The 20,348-nt window shown below is 37.4% G+C and overlaps 1 protein-coding gene across 2 annotated transcripts in view; it reads left to right on the top strand.

Moving 5' to 3' along the window:
- The first annotated feature begins 9,949 nt into the window (after window positions 1-9,949).
- SNRK (SNF related kinase) overlaps window positions 9,950-20,348 on the top strand; it is a 28,056-nt gene continuing 17,657 nt past the window's right edge. The window contains exons 1-2 of one of the 2 annotated variants that reach the window (XM_008633926.2): window positions 9,950-10,047; window positions 11,377-12,070. In XM_008633926.2, the coding sequence (XP_008632148.1) occupies window positions 11,482-12,070 (589 nt within the window). In that variant the 5' untranslated portion in view covers window positions 9,950-10,047; window positions 11,377-11,481. The remainder of the gene's footprint in view (window positions 10,048-11,376; window positions 12,071-20,348) is intronic. The other variant, XM_017734571.1, reaches the window with a different exon arrangement.

The raw sequence follows: 20,348 nt of genomic DNA on the forward strand, positions 1-20,348 counted from the left end.
GCGGGGACGGGGGGGTGCCGGGAGCCTCCCGTGCCCCCGGCGCGGCAGAGCGTCCGTGCGACACGGCCCCGTGTGACCGCGGTGACACCCGGCCCCGCGCGTGTGACCGGAGTGACACCAGTCTCTCCGTCACCCCTGCGCTGCTGCTGCCCGCGACGGCTCCGCCGCGTAGGTTCCGTTGCTGGGAAGGGACAAAAAAATAAACAAGTGAGGCGAGAACCCCGCGGTCCGGCCGCGGATGCGTTTTAGGGGGATGACGGTGCATCTCGCCCCTCGGTATCCGGTGCGTAGCCAACAGGTTTGCCTTCGTCTCCTTCTGCCCAGGGTTGGAGCGTGCCTCTCCTGACAGAGGCTGGAAGTATTGCTCGTTCTTTGTCAGTACGTGCTTTGCTGCTGTCAGTACACTTATTACGTTGAATTCACTGCCAAGAGATTAGTATAGAAATTGGTAGAATAACTAGCAAGGTCCGGCACAGAAGTCTTTGTGCTTCTTGCCAGGTGAGTTTTGGTACCCAGATGCTTAAATTAATGGAAGGTGACTTTTAAGGATAGTTGATGTGCAGTGTAATAATTGAAGGACAGATACATGTGGTTGGTTTTGTTATTTGTTTTGTTTTGGTTGGTTTGGGTTTTTGTTTTGTTTTTTTTTTTTAAGTAAGTAGACTGAATGAAGTATTGGAGAACATCCACTAGGGCAAAACTCCCTATATTGGCCAGAGGATGGTTGGTGACAAAAGTGACCTATTTTCAGATTGGATGTTTTTATTGGTAAGAGATGCTAGTATACCTGTGAAGGAGAAACCTTTATGTGGGATACATGCATACAGGAAGCTTTGGGTTTTTGCTTATTCACAGATAGTTTCTTATGGATCATCTTGCTTCCAAGAGCTTGTTCTGAGTAGATGAGGGCAAAGAAGTGGTTTCTTCAGTGGTACCATTACAGTTACTGGAGCAGCTGAAGTGTATTGTATGATTTTCAGCCATCTAGCATGAATGAAGTGCATGCAAATGTGCTTACGCCTGCCCTCTGTAGTGCAGTCACTACTTAGTCATATCGGCTGCTTTTTTGGAGTTGTTTATTATGGATATATTTAGATCTTCAGGCTCTGGGGAAGGACCAGTTTAACGAATCTCTGCAAAGCAAAATCTCTATAGAAGTGTTTACTCACAAATGTTTATTGTGTTAGAATTAAGCATTTCTTTCAAGGCATGCACCATTAGAAGCTGGGTTAAGGAATGGTGGGGTTTTTTTGGCAGATATATCACAGAAAGTGGGAAATTGGCTCGTAGCTGTTTTTGTACTATTGCTGATCCTTGGAAGGAATCTGAAACAAATAAGAACTAACAATCATCGCTAAACAATGCAATCAAATTTTACCTTGTGAAACATGTCAAAATGTTTACTTAAACAGACTAATATCTGCTCCTTTTACTTCTAGTGTATACAACATCCAGATTAGAGGGCTTAATAATAAAAGCTAAGGAGGAGAAAGTCCAGTCTTGCCTCTTATTTTTCCTGAATATTCTAAATGACCAGAAAAGTGGTAGAATGATGACATGATTTTTCAAGTGTTTGGAAGGAGAAGCTAACCTGAGTGCTGGAGCTTTGCCTGGTAGGCAAGGTAGCATCTAAGACAGCACATTCATCTGGCTCTTTTAAGAGAATCTTTTATGATCCACACTTGAGGCTTTCATGAAAAACAGGGAAAAGGGAAAATTGCATCTTAAGTGTACTTACTGTGTTATGGTTTTTGTTTTCATTTTACACAGTTGAGAAGCAAGAAAGTACAGTTTGAGTGCTGGACACTCTACAGGTTACTGCTCTTCCTTGAATCATCCTGCTATGTGGTGTGAGTGGTTGTACTGTAATAAATAGTCTGCTTTCTGATTATTTTAGAGAAGTAGCATGTTAAAGGTATGCATGCTAATATGCTACTGCAGATGTTCTTCTGCTTGCAGTAGTCATCTTGTCTGCTGTTCTGACCAACCTGGTCTCTTCTAACTGCCTTCGAATCATACTTGAATAATTCTTTTGCAGTCTACACCTCCAGTGTATCATTGTCCCTTTTATCCTGCTGGCAACTGTAATGCCAAAGTAGCGCCTTTGTGTTGCTTAGCCTGCCTTGCTTTCAAGGGCACAGTATCCTGATGCAGCTAGGTTTTTTCCTCACAATGTGTCTCCTGGGAAATAATGCACTTCTTTTCTTGGATTTTCAAAATTCCACTGAAATGCTGTAGCTGTAAAACTTAGTGATGAACTTCTGTTCATTCCTATTTAAAAGTGTTTCCTGATTATGTCTTAAAATAAGAAAGCAATGAAACATGGTTCAGATCAGGCATATAGGGCTGAACTGCAGTTTATAATGAATATAGTAATATTAAATTGCATAAACTCTTAACTTTAGTAGCCTGTGAGGTTCTGCCCATCTTCTGTGTCACATTATTTTCAAGCACTTGACTGAAATGCTACAGCTGCTATAATAGTGTACGTACCTGTTGTTTTAATACACATAACAGTATTATATAAGCGCTTAAGAGGATTTGAAAAAAATGTATATTCCCTTACAATTCTTGGATAACTCACCCTGGCAGAATTCTAGTACACATAAGTTGATTGAGTCACCAATGTGAAGAAGTTAATGAGATATAATTATACTTGCAAAGTATAAAACAGAGCATGTTCACTTTCTGAAAAGCTGAATCCCTGTTATAGTGATCTTCTACAACAGTGCTGGGACACAAATGTTGCATTGTATTTGACAGCCTGGTTTTTATTCTTTCTTTGTGTATCATTGTGGGTTTTTCTGCAGCAGTCTCCTATCTAGTTAAACCAACTTTACTTGAGAGATGATAGCCTAGACTTTCATAATCTTAGTTTATGTTGAAGCGTGGCAAATTTCGGGTGTCTGGCTGTTCCTAACTAATTTAGGATGCTATAAATGAGAATAAGGTATTGAAACTGAGTAACTGTAAGTTGGAGTCAATCTATTTATCAAGATTTAAGCAGTCTGTATCCTACGTGGAAAACATCAGTCTTATAGAGGCAACTTAAGTCAATTCAGTACTTGAATTTGATATTACCAGATGTATTGCTAAACAAATGAAGCTATCTGACATTCGACCTTGAAGATGTTAAGAAATTTAATAGAAATTATTATTGTTTGTAATAGGTACTGAGAGTATGCACATATTTGCATCTGAATATTTGTGTTTGAGATGGCATGTGATGCTTTCGCCTCGCTTGATACAGAATAAAAATCATGTTTGTGGTTCTGAATTTACACAACTAAGACGTAGGTGTTAAAACCATGCTAACATTGAAATATTATGCCACACCTAAGTGTTCATTGATTAATGGGGGAATGTTTAGAGCTCCCGTTAATGGTCTTGGCTGCACTGCCTGGCATGACAAAATTATGTGGTAATGTTAATAAATAGACATTTGAAAAAGGTGAAACAATTCTGGGAGTTCATGAACATGGAGTAGATGAAGCAGCTCCTCTAAAAGTTTAGTTTGGTGGAGAAGTCTGAGTTGTCTGCTTTCTGCAAAGGTCCTGTCATAAGTTTCCTGGAAATAAAGATTTAATGTCCTGTCTAAAAGATGGTGGTACTGTCATGAATCACCTGATATGCAAAATATTTCTGCATCAGTTTTATGTTCCTCGTTATTTTGGGGGAAGAAAAAAGAAGTAAAAAAGGAAAATGTGATGGGATTCATAATATTAAAAATCTTCAAAAATCTACTTGGATACTGTTTATCAAGCTTGGAAAAGTATAATTTTGGGCTAGGGAGTCCAACTACCTTGAGTTATCTCTGTTGCTTGTACAAGTGTTGACTGAAATACCAGATCTGGTTGGCTAGATGTATGAATGTCTGTAGCTAAGAAACCCATGCTAATTTTCTATAGTTGAGCAAAAAATTTCTGCTAGTGGGAACTGCAAAATACGAGAATTTCAATTGAAATTAATTTTTTTTATATAGTATGACATCACAGGGTCTGAACAAAGTTTTGTTGCTGATTTACAGATACAGAAAGAAAGTACTAGCAGGTATCACAAAACTTGGAGCAAGTCCTTTTAAAAGATGTTATCACATACTATTATGTAGAAGATAATTTACAAGGCGTGGCCATTTGGGAAGATATGGTATTTTTCTATACAATAATACTTTAGGAGCAGCTTCAGAGCTGAAGTGCTGTATTGCTGAAGCCTCTGCTACCGTGGACAGGGTAGTGTCTCTACTGCTTTTTTCTTTAGCTACATACTGGCCTTCAAGAGTAGGCATAAAAGGAAAACAGATACATGAGATTAATTGCTTTTGGAGCTGTAGCTGGCGTGAGGACTTTAAATGGTGTAAAGCTATTGCTGAGGTTTTGAATCCATAGGGTAGCTTGTATTTGTCTTTTGTAATACCTCCTCTTAGAAATGGAAAGTACCTTGTGAACTGCAGCGATTATCAGCAAGGTTGTGAAAGTACTTTAGGCTTTTAACATATTTCACAATTGGAACCAGTGCCAGTAACTACCGGTGATGGGTTTGTTAGTGAATCGTAGTTCCATCAGTCTTCATGCATCTGTCTTCTTAATAGCTTTGGTTTCTAGCCTGTAATCATAATCTTGCTGTTACTACTACTGTCTCACTGTTGCTTTGCAATCTGTACATCAGTGTTGTCTGTATTTTTTCTCATTCACCTGCTTTGAAAGAAAAAGGAAATGGATATTCTTGACTTTTAAAGTGGAGGCCTTGAAGGACCAACTCAGATCCCGTGGCTTCTTTAAGTTGTCTGTATTGAAGATGACTCTCACACAGATACCAATTATCTGGTGGAGTTTCCACAACACAGTTCTCAAGTTTTAGTGTGCTCTTTTCTAGTGTTCTGCAGACCACTCATGACAGCTTAGCTTTGTGAAAGAGGAAAGCTTTAACTGTCTATGCTTGATGTGGCTGCACTAATCTTCAAGAAAATAGATGGTAGACAGCGATCTATAGGTCTAAAAGTTTGGGAATTCTTCATCTAAGAAATAAATATGTTCTTAATTGATGATATCCTGAATCATGTGTTGTATCTTTTAAATTTTCTTTTTCTCATGCACTGGATCTGTCTCAAAGTGTCTTGATCTTAGAACTCAGGTCATGCAGGCTCTCATCTTTTTCTGTTACAAAATGCTGTTAGTAACTTTTTTCTTCTCAAATCTATAATAGCGCTACCCTTCCCATCCTCCAACATTTTGTTGGTCCAGGAGCAATGTTTTACCAAGTTTATTGACCTGCCAAACATTTCTGCTGCTGGCTGTTCACTGAATAATGGACCTTAGAGTTTAAGAATTCTTGTTAGCATTTTGCTTTTATTTCAATTCTAAGAAGAGTTAAGGCTAGACATAAGTAGCTCTAATGCCTGCAATACATTCCAAAACAATGAAACATAAAAATTTCGCTAGAGATTTCTCAAATGTTTAGAATGGCAAAACTTCATCAGCAATTGGCACCTCTTATATATTTTCAGAGCAAAATTCTATATACTGTTTAAAACTAAGGAATACAATTAAATTGTTCAGGTTAATTCTTCTTTTTATGTTTGAAATACAGCATTACTTGATAACTCTTCATCATGATCTTCACCATTTTAGGGGTAGCCAATGCTGAATAGTAGCGAGGTTTGCTGATACATCTTGACATTTTAGTAACACAGTATGAGCTGGTTTCTGACACTAAGGCCTAATAGGAAAATAAAAGAACATGTACACCTTGAAAAAATCTCCTGGAGTATTTTGTGTGGAACTCACTTGGAGCAGGAGAGTTCATGGGATTTGTCATCAGTGAAAGGGAAGATATGTGTGTATGCTGTGGTGCAGTCATGTAAAGTGGAAAATAAAGCTTTAGAGGGCATTGTGTATATAAAGGCTGAGTTGTAATACAGCTGCTACTGTGAATTGTGTCTTCCTCCACCCCCCAAAAATGCTGCATCTACAAAATGTTTGGCTGTAGGGCAGGTATAGATTGCCATGATTTCTTTGAGTAACTTTGAATGGTGGTTGTGAAAGCTTAGGCCATAGGAGGGTGGAGGAGGAAGGGCTCTGCTGGACCATGACACCTGTGTATGCAAACAGAAGGAGAATACACTTTCCTGGGATCCTGACTCCCATAGTGAGTCTTGAATATTCAAGAAACACTGGGTACTAGGAGCTTAAGAAGTTTGAAGTACGCTGGAGGAGTCGAGTAATGACAAGTTTTCAGAGCATGTGATATGCATTGAGTGTATACATTCTTCACATGTCACTCTTGCAATGCCTTTTACCTGCTTCTAGTGTGTTGGTGCTCCCTTATACCAAAAGAAAGGTGGTAAAAAACCTTCTGGGGGAAAGCAGATTGACACGTTAGTGAAGGTGTAACAGTGCCAACAGTGGCTCATATAGTAACAAGATAGACTGTTTTTAAAGGTTTGTGGATTAGCCTGTAAAGATACCTTATGTTAGGATAGCAGATAAAAATTGGGAGGAAATATTGAAAAAAAAAATGAAAAATCATACTTGCACTTTGTTTACTGAGTTAATATGTCCTTCAGTTTGCTCTCAGATTCTGATGATTTGAACAAATTCCTTTCAGAGTGAAAAAAATTGCTTCTGAATCTCCATATTCCATTTATGCCAAATTTTGGATTTAGTGTTTCTAGGAACACTATCAACGTAAGTCTTACTCTCAAGATACAAATACAAATAATTGGAGTAGATGATGTTACTTATCTTAGACAAAAGAAAGCAAAAGGAGAAAAAGGGTAAAAAGAAACTTCTTTAATCTATCTGGTGGATGTGTATAATGTGTGCATCCACTGAACTATTCATTCTAAACTCCTGTTACAGAAAATGAAAGCGTGTGCTTTTAAGAAATGATTAATTTGATCTATTTGGCTATCTGCTTTAGGGCGCACTTTGTTTTATCACAGACTCTTATCTGTGTTGACTGAATCTCCATTTATCGAGAAGGGAGACAGGAATGGTTAGCTGTCTGTGGACGGATGAGTCCCAGTGAGGATTACTTCAGCTTTCATGTCTGTTAGCCTGATAATGCAGGGAAGTCCTTGCATTGATAATTTTTCAACATTTTGTTTAAATGGGACCTTGAAGCTTCATTTTCTAAAGTAAGCTAATACACACATTAGGGTAAGATAAACTAGGCTGGTTTTACATGCAGTATATAATCTGATGAAACTTTTTGAATAGGGTGAATTGCTTAAAGAAAAATTAGTGTCTCTGAAGCATGCTCCTTTTTCTAAACAGATCTATTCATCCATCTTTTAAAGATGGTTGAATCACAGTACTGTTGTTAAGCTTCTTAATAAGATGTATGTGATATTACAAAACAGCTCCTGGAGATCTCCATTAATGGCTGTTTGCAGTGTTTTGTGGCATAGGTATATGAGCTCCTAGGGAAGGAAGGATCCGTTCTGAATTTATTTACTGGTAAATGTCTACATTGCATAAAATGAGTATTGGGGGTGTAGCTGAGTTCTGGTATAATTAGGGAAAAATGCATTTTTAGAACCATAATTAGCCACATGGATTAAATGCTGCCAATGGTTACTGAACTCACCAACTAGAAAAACCAAACTCTAATGCTGAAAAATGAACTTATCAGGGATTTGAGATAATGTGAAAGAAAAGACAGGTAAATATTTTATGTGATAAAACTCAAATGCTTTTTCTCAGGCTGTCATTTGGCTTGCTGCTAAAGTGTGGCTGGTGGAAACTTTGCTTGTCATCTGCTTTAGTCTGCAGCTCCTTCATTTGGTCAAAATGTTTGAGGGGTCACATTGTAAACTTGATCACTGAAATGATCCATCATTAAAAGTAATCCTGTGTTGGAGGGTGACGGCAAAACTAGAGGTTTGGCGATTTCATCTATAATTAGCCCCAGAAGTTCCACTGTTGTAGCTAAGGAGACAAAAACAAAGGAGGGGTCTCAAAGAGGCTCCAGCTTGAAAGTTATGAAAATGTGCTCTTAGTTGATCCTTAAGTACTGTCAAAATTATACTTTCTTACTCTTGAGAGAAACTGAGAAAAAGAAACTGCTCTGAAATGTATTGTTATGGCAACTGCACTCCTTTACATAGCTTATTTAAATTGTAACCAAGGCTTGTATCTATATACACTATGACATTTTTGCATCCACTTCCTACTGCTGAACAATTCTAAATTTTGGTGTGTTCAAACCATGTGTTGCATCTAAGATCCTTGTATTTAGCCGTGGGAGCTTCATCTATGCAGATTTATTTTAAAACCACAGAGTTAAGGGTTAGTTGGTCTGTTATTGTGGAGACTTTAAGTTAAATTGTTAATGAATATGCATTAATTTTATTACAGCTTATGGGGCTGCAACATTAGTAAACGTAATTTATCTTCCGTTTCTGTAATCTCTTACCCTGTTGATTACTCTCTGATATATTTCTTTGTGGCTTAAGCATAACTGTTTTTTGCTGGAATTCTGTTGACAGGCTGATATTTATGTGTAATCTGTGATTTAGAGTTAAATCACTTGTTGAGTTTGTACAATGATGGTTGAGAATGTGCCAAGTGAACAAAGTAATGAGCATAAATCTTCTTTCCTTACTGCTGAGTGTTGCAGTTAAATTCAGACAAGTTGTCTTTAATTTGTGTGCTCCAGTTTTCCTTTAATTTCTTTAATCTAGAAGCAGGAGTCCGATTAGGATGCTCTGGAGACAGCAGTACTATAAAGCATGTTTGTGTGCAGTTTTTTGTTGTTGTTGGGGGTTTTTTAAAATTCTGGCAATCCCTTTAGGAGTGAGACTCTGGAGTTGCACAACCATATTGGGCACAGCTGATTAATATATCCCCTATTGCTTCATACAGGCTAAGATTAGGTGGTTTATGTGTGTGCATGGACAGTTTTTCATTAGTCTCCATGTTGGGGTTAGGTCAGTAAGATGGAACATTATACAACTATACAGTAAAGCATTGCTTGAAAACATTGTCAGTGCGCAGTAGTAGTGAAAAAGCCCTCAAACTGGCCTAAGAAAGTAGAATAGAACAAACCAAAAATGAGTAGAGAAGGGTGAGAGGAATGCTGAAGCCTGTGGAATAACCTCTGCAAAAGGAACGATAGACTAGGACTTGAACAAGATTGAACTGAAGTTAGAAGGGAGGAAATGCTGTGAGTTGCTTGAGGCAAGGTAAATGGAGTATGATGGTTCTTGTTTTGGAACAGACGGTGAATGAGAAGATGCACAAATTATCAGGAGATTAAAAACAAACAGGAGGAAGTGGTTCTTCTCATAGCACATAGTTAAGCTATTCAGCTCTGCTGCAGTATGTTCTTGATGCTAAAAATTCACATGCTTTAATAAAGCACCTGCCCTCTTTCACAGAGAGGGGTGGGGTGGAATCCATCAAGTGCTATTAAACACAAGCCCACTGCTCTCAAATGTAAAGAAGTTTTTGAATCTCTGAAAGATAAGGAGAGTTCTACTGTTTATTGTTGCATTTGCCATTGTACTATGTTGTTCCCTATGCATCCTGTAATAGTTTCTACCACGTAGGAGAGTGTTTGACACAGGCATTTGATTTAATGTAAAATGCTTTAATTCAGTTTTGTGCTTTTTTGAGTAAGGATGGGAGGGTGTTACATGGGAATGGTAGGGGAAACTCTGTAAGATGAGCAGTATGGGAAGTAGATATGCCAACCATCTTCTAGTGGAGTGGTTTTTGAAAGAGCATGTGAAGCATAGTGCTTAATAGCAGAATGAAAGGGTGCGTACAGCAACAAAAAACCCAGAGAAGTTTGTTAAAGCTTGATGACTGTCTTTAAAGAAATGCAAAACCCCAAACCTCAATGTTTATATTGTTTGTTATTTTATTAATGCTTGTTATACTTAACTCTGTTCCTTGTCTAGGTTATGAAGTTTTGGAAGTTAATTGATTTCATTTAAATTTCACAGGGGTGGAGGTCTCAAACTGAATTCTATGTGTTCTGTGGAAGCAGACAGCTGGATGGTGAAGAGGTTATATCATGGCTCCAGCTGAGAGAAGCGGTAAGGTGAGCTTGTTAAACATCAGAGAATCCTCATAGGACCCCCAGCCTTGTAATTGAATTAATACGAAACCAGGTTCATTAGTTTCACTGTCTGTGAAATAACTTGTTTAGCAGGGAGTGTTTTTAATCTAAAGCTTACATTTCAACTTGAGAATAACTAATGTAAGGGTCTGTTTGTTTCCCACCTTACTTTTCAAAGATTATCTTTTTGAAGTTCAGTTTTGAAACTGAAAATATATGCTAAAGAGCTATGTTTTCTGTATTTTAGAGTTGGCAATGAGCCATTTAATTTTCATACTTCTAACTACATATTTCTATCTTGCACTCAAAGTTGGAGAAATGGTTAGCTTTTTGATAGCTACAATTTTTTATTTAAACATCAATCTGTTAACAATGCAGGAAAAGGTTTTGGGAGGTTTTCTATGACAATGGGACGTAAGACCTTCAAAATCAGTTTTGAACATTAATATTTTATAAGTTGGGTCTTGTTTGCTTAAATGCTAAACACCAAGTGAGCAGGAATTCAGTATAAAAAGGCTGAACTCTTGAGTCTTCTCTGCTTCCTTCCCACTCCTCTTCCCCTTCTCCTCACTCATTCCTAGGACTGCTGAACATATGCAGCCTACCTCCAAACTTTTTATCACCAGTTTGTATAACTTCAGTCAAAATATTTAACAAGATATTTTATTTGCAGTAAGTACATCCAACCCAAATGTTTCATTTCAGCCTTTAAAGCTTTGTTCATTTGCTGTAATTATAGTATTGATTGATAATGCTCAAGCTAATTAGAGTAACAAAAGTATTGTATGTCACTCTGAGCTTTTCTAAACAGAAAGCTGTTAAAAGGGAGGAGGTAGAAGTCCCAAGTCATGTAATCAGAACTTTGTATTAGAGCTGTTTGATGTGCAGTGTGAAGGGATGTGCCAAAAATGAGATGTATGAAGTATGTTCCTTTTGCTGATATTCTGTGCTGCCCAGCTGTTTCATAATGTATCTGGAAAAGTTACATATTTCATCTTGGCCAATTTTAACCGTCCTTATAATACCGATTTCTTCAAGTGCTGCCTGAAAGGTTTCTGACTCAAGACAGTGAAGGCCACTGAATTTGGGACAAATTTTCATTATTGCAGTGTTGAAACTCAGTTTCTTCAAGCATACTGATAATGTGATGTCAGAAATCTGCAAGTTAGCACAGCCTGGCTTATTGCAGAAATTCCTGAAGATTATTAATAAATAATCTGTAGTAATCTGCTAATATAACTTGGGGTAATTACAGGATAATAATTTTGCTTACTCTTATACAAGTATATAATCTTGTCTCTTTATTCTTAGGTATGCTTGGCAGTGATTATGGACTATTTATTTGCATCAGATACACTTGTATGAAAATACCACGTTTCCAAAGAGCTTGAACATTATTTCATCTTCTGAAACAGAATGGCAGGCTTCAAACGAGGATATGATGGAAAAATTGCAGGATTGTATGACTTGGATAAAACTTTGGGCAGAGGCCATTTTGCTGTGGTCAAACTTGCTCGGCATGTCTTTACGGGTGAAAAAGTAGCAGTAAAAGTCATTGACAAGACCAAACTGGACACTCTTGCCACTGGACATCTCTTTCAAGAAGTCAGGTGCATGAAATTAGTGCAGCATCCCAACATAGTGCGGCTGTACGAAGTGATTGACACCCAGACAAAGCTGTATCTCATCTTAGAGCTAGGGGATGGCGGAGATATGTTTGATTACATCATGAAACATGAAGAAGGTCTCAATGAGGATCTGGCAAAAAAATACTTCGCTCAGATAGTTCATGCTATATCCTACTGCCATAAACTGCATGTAGTCCATAGAGACTTAAAACCTGAGAATGTGGTTTTCTTTGAAAAACAAGGACTTGTGAAATTGACTGATTTTGGCTTCAGCAACAAATTTCAGCCTGGAAAGAAGCTCACCACAAGCTGTGGATCTCTTGCCTATTCTGCTCCTGAAATTTTACTTGGGGATGAATATGATGCACCAGCAGTGGGTATGTATGTCCACTTTGAGTTGAACCAGTAATCTACAAACGTAAATACCATGATCTTGTACCTCTGTTTTCTGTTTCAAGATAATGCCATATGTGGAAGCCAGCTAATTGGCAAGAAGTAATATAACCTGGATGAGCTGTGGATGAGTTACTGCTGGAGCAGCTCTTGTTTGAAGGAGATACTCAAAACATTCTCAAAAATGCTTAAAAGTTCTTTTTGTATGAAATGATGCAATTGTATACATTGTAATTTTTTTTTTTTTAATTAATTGTAATGTGGATGCAATGGGTATATTTGTAAATACTGTGTTAGAGAGAGCCCATCTTCTTTTCGGAAAAGTTGCCTGTTTGGAATTTATTTTTAATGTGACCCCACACTCTGTTGTACCCAACCACTGGTGATATTCTTTGCTCCATTTAGCCATGTAAGAATAGCATTGTGAGCCCAGGCTGCTTAGATGTTCTGCTGCAAGGTGGTGGGAAGCCATTTGTACCAAGTACTAACTCAGCTATCAAAGGAGGAGACAGGGAGTTAAAGAAAGCTTCAACTCCCTCTACCCCTTCTCTGCCCTTTTTTTGTCTGAGAAGTGAAAGTAGCAGATGAGTTCCCAGTTGCTCCTGAGTGTATAAAAGGTAAAAGAAATAGTAATGTGTAAATGAGTCTGCATGTTTCTAGCTGCAAAGCGGAGCGTGCAGGGTGGACTACTACATATAATTCTCTTACTGTATTTCTTAGGTCTACTGCTTATTCTAGTAGAAGTAATTTTCAGTCGTTTTAGAATAGCTGTAAACATTGATAGGGTCACTGAATATTGTCCTGTAGTCATATAGATTGCTTAAATCTTAGCTGAGGTACATGAGTGAGGTACAGGTCACTTCTCCAGCAGGTGTAAGTACCTATAATTCCAAACGGTGCTTCAGAAATGGCTTCTGGTAGTCAACATGCCTCTTGTTCTTGTTTGCTCAGTATCTGATACTTTCACAGGTGTTAATAGCACCCATTAGGACTCCGTACATGGCTGTGTGTGTTTTGTTATGTTTCATAGTAGTGACTGTAGTGATGGTTTAAATTAATACAGAGTTGTCTGGGTTTTTGCTTATTTTCCTGAGGTAAACAAGCAGCTAATTTTGTGTGCTGACAGGCATACAAAACTGTTGAACTACAATTCTTGCATTATCTTTAAATACAAATATTTTCAGCTATCAGGTATTATGGTCTTTGCCTAAACGTTTGAATAACACTTCATGGCTTCTGACTTTGAATAGGTGTTGTTTTTCTGGGTTTTCTGGACTTGAAAGGAATTTTGGATCGCTGTTATTTCCGGGTTTGCAAATCCATGTTGATGCTGGAGTGATACTTTACAAAATTATTTCTATTTAGAGACAGATGTTTTAGATGAGTGGTTCTGGTTTTATTAGTGGCCAACTAGAGCTCCCAAGTTGTTCTGTGTTCTCCTGTGTCTTTTTATTTTGAGAATTTCCTGAAGCATGAGTGTAATTGATAGCTGTAGCCTTCAAAACAAGATAGAAAAGTGCATTTGTTAAATATTCTGTACAGTGCCTTATGTGAATTTTTTCTTGAAAAATGGAATTGCAGTGAAATTTTGGAGGATGAGCAAAAAATTAAGTTTTGATATTGCTGCCCAGTTGAAGATGCTTGGGAAAAAGGTGGTGTGTGGAGATTAATGGGGGAGAGGGAATTAGGAGCATTATGACCAGATGGTCCAAATTGAATTACATAGTTAATAAAGCATGCTTTGGACCTCTTAATCCTAAGTGTAATAATGTTTGTTATAGGACTTTGTAAACAATTAGGGAGGTAAACTTCTGAATAGTACTAAAAGAAAATTTTTGAATGGATTCATAGAGGGGGAAGTCTGGCTATTATGGAATGGATTGATGTGAAAAGTAGAAAAATTAGGAAAAAATGAAATTCTTTTAACTGGTGTCTAAGGATGCCAATTATCTTCTATTTTGGAGAATATTTGCATACACATCAGGGGTTAGTTTTTGCTTACTTATTCCCCATGCTGTCTCAGCTACTGGATACTTAAAACTTCTATCCTAGTTGACCAATTGCAGTGCTTGTATCCTAACATTTTAGTGGCATATTTTTCATCACTCTGTAATGCACTACAAGTTCGCTATGAAGTACTGTCAGTTAACAGAGTAAAAATACCAACATTTACTACAAGATTCCAATAAGGTGATGACCTTGAAGGGTCTGGATTTTCCTTTTCTACCTATGGGTAAAAAGGTAAGATACACTATACAAGTTTTCTAAATATGATTTATGTATTTTAAGTACAGAGATTGTGGGGGAAGAAAAAATAGGGCCTTCTTTAAAGCCCTCTTTCCCCAAAGAAATCCTAAACATAAGTTTAGGAAATTTATCACTAAAAATGTAATTATGTAACTGAGAAATCAGCTTCTGCAAACTTGAAAGATAAACTTTCATGCTAGGATGAGGTTGTACTTGTGGACTAGGTGTATGTATAAATTCAGAAGTAGAAATTTTCAAGACAGAAATTGCATCAGTTACATTGTGATGAGAGTAATGTGCAAGGTGTGTATATTTAGCTTGAAATAGTGGTGGAGTGCTGTCATCTCATTCAGCTGTTGGCTGAATGGGGCTATTAATATTGCAATAATAGTGACTGACAATGGCAGAGATTTTTCTGCCAGTTAGGATGAAATTACATTACCGCTGAACCAATCTAAAAACTTGTTCCTTAGTAAAAAGGGGGTCATGCTTTCCCCAGTGCAACTTACATGGTCATGCCCCCTTGTGAGAATCTGACCACTTGAAATCCAACTCAGTTCACTAAAATGACAAATTGAAATGGATTCCCCTGCTTTTACACTCTGTGCATATTAAGGTACATTTGCATTCATTATATTTTTAAAACCCCACACCTGTTTTTATTTATGGAAAATTGTTGCAAAAATCACTGGAAGAAAAATCAGTTGGGGTATATGATGGGGTTTTTTTGGCCAAAGACTTTGCCACAAACATGGCTTTTGGATCTCTTATGAATAATATTAGAATGAGTATATAAAGGAAGATAATTTATATTTTGTTTCAACAAACAGCTGAAATATTTAGGGCAAATCTTTGTTAAGTTATATGCTTATTAAAGGTAATAGAAAAGCTTGCTTTATGAAAACATAACTGTTTCAGCTAGTTGAGGGATTAATCTGCCCTTTGTGATGTCACTTGAAAATCTGCACACTTGAAAAGAGCCTAGTTAATTTAGGTCTCTCATTTCCTTTTGTGTTTAAAGCTGTAGTTATAATGATGCAAGAGGAATATTGGGCAATGATATATGTTCCCAGGGCTTTTCAAAAAGCTGAGTGAGTTAGATAATGAGAAGTTCTGTTGCTTGTAGTTTCCCATCTTTTTTTCATACTTAATTAAAATTTGTTCTAATCAGAGGAAAGTGGGAGGACTGTTGTTGGACATAAAGTTCATTTCCTAAATGAAATGGACATGCTACTTTAGATCAGAGTTCTGTCGAGAGCAGTGAATTCCATCAGTATTTAAAAGTTGATAACTACAGACGAGAAAGAATAGTGTGCTTCTGGTAGTACTCTTCCTCTTGCTCTACCAGCATCAGCAGAGATTGGATTATTAAATAAATAGAAATTGCCTCGTTCCTAGGTGATGAAATTTAGTTGGAGTTTTTCAGATTAGTTGATTCTTTCAGCAGAGGGCAAGTTCTATTTTGGCATCTCTACAAAGTGTGAAGTGCTGTGTAGGCTACAGTAATGCTGGAAGACACAGACACTTGTGATAGGTTTGTATTAATGTAGTTGGGGATTTTGCAATGCATGGAAACATTTGCAGAGTAAATTCATTCTTCTGGGGATGAGAAATGGGCAAATTCAAACTGTAGCATTGGAATTTTGTATACTTACCACAGTTGAGCACTGGCCTTTAGAAAAGTACTGTAATGCACAAGTAACACTGTAGTTACCATCACAGTTACTTAGCACTGCAGTCTGTCATCACAGCAACACAAAGAATGGTTGCAAGATGTTCCTCATAAAAGACATGACAATCTTGAGGATAACAAAGAATTTATGTTCTGTGGCAATTTGTATGCAGGTAGTAAAGTTTATTTCTAATGAAAGAGTTCAGTTTTCATGCAGTATGCTATCCTTTGGTTCTCCCCCCCCCAGTCTAATTATTGTATTGACAAAAAAATACTTTTAGTGCTTAAAATTGGGGATGTTATGCTGCAGCGATTTGAGCCTTGTATTCAGAAGTGAAGCTTTGATGTGATGGGGCTGCAGTGAACTGTGCGAATCTGGGATCCTGGTAACTTCTCAGTAAATCTGAGCAAGCTAATATTTATGAAGTATAATTTATGTTCTGTTCTGGATTATTTTATGCAAGTTTTCATGCATTCACCAGTGAACTGCTGGGTGAAGCAAAGAATAATTTATCCAAGTGAAACTACAGAGAAGAAGCTGTCAGGATAGGCTTCAGTTACCGCCATATCAGCTAAACTGCAATTTAAGTATAGGGATATAGTTACATTGCTGTGTTTATGGGAGAACTGTTTTCATAGTATTTCAAGCTGCTGTTGTGGAGCAAGGCTTCGTTATCATGAGTACATCTCCACAGCCAGGAAGCTTAATGTCATATATCTTTCAAATGAGTACTCAGATTATTTCCAGCCTGTGGCTGACTAATTTGGCAACACAGATCTGGTGGGATCAAAATCAGTAGCATACTACCTAGCTATAAACCAGATGCCCAAGTTTTGCATTCATGTGTAAATCATGTATTCAGATGTTAATTTTTTATAAATAAAGTACAAATTATACATTATACAGCTAAAATGTGTAGGAAAAGATAGTCCACAGAAAATATGAAGAATTTTTAAGATACAAGGAGCAAACTGTCTTTATATACCAAAAAAAGAACAAAGTCATTGCAGTGAAACATGTACATGTGCTGTATAGACTTTGATATGTCCAATGATTTTGAGAACATGTTTATAAAGAAGAAAACTTCCTTTTATATTTAATTAATATTGGGTTTTATTCTGGCTAATTATTTTCTGGAGCAGTAGTATTGGAATTCATGCAGAAAATGTTGGTTTAGTTTAGTTTCTTAATATAGATTAGTAACTTTTTGGGAGCTAAACAACAGACACCAAAGGAGATGAGATAGATCATATTTTTAAATGCAGAACTGATGATTTGGAGTAAAACAGGCCATTTTGGAATAAAGGTAAGTGGCATGTGTTCAGTAACACATTTCAGTGGTGGTGTTTTCAGTTAAAATCCCCTTATTGAAATTTGAGATGCATTAGTTACTAAAAAGGAGAAATGAACAACTGTTTGTATTTTAGTGGTATTACTTAACCAGCAAAACCCATGCTATTGACTTCAGGGAAAAATCATGAAATCATAGAATGGTTGGAGTTGGAAGGGACCTTAAAGTTGGGTTGTATTCTCAACCCTCTGCTGTGGCAGGGACACCTCCCATTAGACCACGTTGCTCAGAGCCCCATCCAACCTGGCCTTGAGCACTGACAGCCAGTGGGGCATCCACAACTTCTCTGGGCAACCTGTTCCAGTGCCTCACCACCTTAACAGTGAAGAATTTCTTCCTAATATCCAATATAAACCTGCCATCTCTCAGTTTAAAGCCATTGGCCTTTGTTGTGTCACCACATGCCCATGGAAAAAGTCTCTCTCCAGCTCTCTTGTAGCCCCCTTTAGGTACGGGAAGGTGCTCTAAGGTCTCCCCAGAACCTTCTCTTTTCCAGGCTAAGCTACCCCAGCTCTCTCAGCCTGTCTCCATAGGAGAGGTGCTTCAGCCCTCTGATCATCTTCATGGCCTCCTCACTGCAGCAGGTCCGTGTCCTCCTTATGTTGGGGCATCCAGAGTACGAGTACTGGTTTGCCAGACTGAATGAAAATAGGAATCACTTCTGAAGATAAGACTTAGTTACTGATGATTGTGTCTTAGTCAAGCAAGATAACTTAGAACAGACTGTTTCACCAGACAGATGAGCTAATTAGGAAAATAATTTGCCAAATGCCATTTGCTATTTATGCTCTTTTTTGGAGGAAAGGGGGAAAGGAAAAGATTTCTCCTAATTCTCTTCTCTGCTATGTGTCCTAATAGTAATATTGATTGGATTTATAGTGCTTTAAAATAAAGAAAAACCCCAGTTCTGCATGTTAATTTTGAAAATGTTAGCCTTGATTGTGGATGTTTTCTTCCTCAGCCTTCAGCAAGGGAAAAATAAATGCATTTTACAAAGACAAAAAAAGTTAACAGATGGTAGCATCTCTGAGAACTACAGAGGTCAGTATACAAGTTCATTCAAAGCCTTTTTCATTAAAAATTAAAGAGTGAAAGAATAGTTAAATCAGCTAAAAATTGAGTATCTGTGAAAAAATAATCCTTGTTCTATACTCTTAATGCTTGAAATTTTACTGGTCCAATTTGATCATGATCCAGATTTGTCAGTAGTCTTTGCACATGGCAGTGTAAAAATACTTCTGATATATAGAAATGTTGAAGTGTTTTAACACAATTACTCTATACCTTCTCGCTACTGACTTTTTATGCAAGGGATGCAACTTTTTAAAGATTTTTAGCTTCTACAGGAGTGGAAATACTTTTTCTTACTCTCCTTTTGAAGCACAGGTGTATCAACAAGCACCATTCAAATGATTCAGTAGTATGATACCAGCTTTTATCTTTTGTACTGTTGTATATAATGTTTCATTACTATTTCTAACAGAAGTCTCATTTACTGCAGTGTTTCACTTGTCATGTGAATTTTTACTGTTTAATTGTGTTTTGGTTCTTCAGACAATTATGTGGAGCTGTGCTATACATTTGAGTATTCATTCAGTTTCCCTCAGCCTGTGAGTGGGTTCTTAAATTCTAACTTGTAACAAGCATGCTTGCCACTTACCCTCCTGAGCTACCAGCCTGTACCTGCTCTTGAACCCGTCAAGGTTCCACCCTTCAATGCAAATGAAGTAGTTCACAATGGGGTTTTTGTGTCTTGACTTCAAGAGAGCAGTCTGCAGGTACTGGCCAGTTGTTGCCTAGCCATGAACGTGCCCAGAGTGCAGAGATACTGATGATTTTACATAGAGTTGTTCCTATTTAGCTCTGCATACAAGAACTAGGTATTGAAGTGCTGATGTGTTGAATCTCTTCCAAGGCTTGTATTCAACAGGTTTCTGTTGGGCTTTCTTCATCAATCTGCTCTGAAGAGGTAGCAGCAGCAGTGGTAACATTCTTCAGTGTCTTTAACACAGTGTTTAGAGTAACTGCCCATAATCCTGGAAATTTGGGTCCATTTCCTCCCTTCATTTATTTACAGTCTGTTGATACCTCTGTAGCGGCAGAATAAACATGTAAACATTTGTCATCTCCATAAAAGTTGGTTTGTTTCCTTTTAGCTTAAGTGGCTCCTAGCAGAAAATAACTAATGTTCAGCTGTTATAGTAAATACTGTGAAGAGAAATTTATAAAACCTGGCTAAATTTACTCAGTATTACAAATAATTTTTGTAGAAAGATCCGTCTTAGCAGCTGAGCAGTATATACTGTAAACTGTTGAGCGTTTCTAAATTTAAGTTAGGAGGAAAAAAAAATCCACCCTTTTTCCCATCAAGGTCTGAAATAAACAACTTCAATAAGCAGACTCAATTTACATTATATGTGTAAATGCAAATGTGTCTATTCCAAAATGAGTATGGATTTTTAATTGCTTAAAATCACAAGTTCATATAGCATATATAAAGTGTGACAAATGTCTGGCTTCTGAGGAATGGTAGAAATTTGAGGAAATACGAAGCTATAAGCATCCCGTGTCACTTTAGTTGTAACTTACTGAAATCCTAAGTACTTATTTTAGGAGTAAATCACAAACTTCAGAAAGCAGTAAGTGACTAAGGAAATGGTGAAGTAGATGAACATGGATATCCTTTGTGGAGTGTGCAAACTTGAACACGACAGATGTTTGACCACCCTGTGTTTACGACAGGCGTAGCACAGACAACTACTGTTGTAATTTGGTTTCTATGGCAGTGACTTCACATTATGTAAGGAAGTTGCATATACACAGCCCTGGTTGTCATGGTTCATGGTCCTTTTCTGATTATTTAATGGCTTGAAAACAAAAAAATATTCTCTACTGCAGCTAGTTACTACTGGTTTTATTCTTATTTTATTCTTGTCATAGCAATGACAGTTTCAAGCTACTAGTACCCAATTTAAAGGCTAAATTCTATCT

This window comes from Corvus brachyrhynchos, unplaced genomic scaffold (genome assembly GCF_000691975.1).
Source record: "Corvus brachyrhynchos isolate BGI_N302 unplaced genomic scaffold, ASM69197v1 scaffold94, whole genome shotgun sequence".
NCBI classification, from domain to species: Eukaryota; Metazoa; Chordata; class Aves; order Passeriformes; family Corvidae; genus Corvus; species Corvus brachyrhynchos.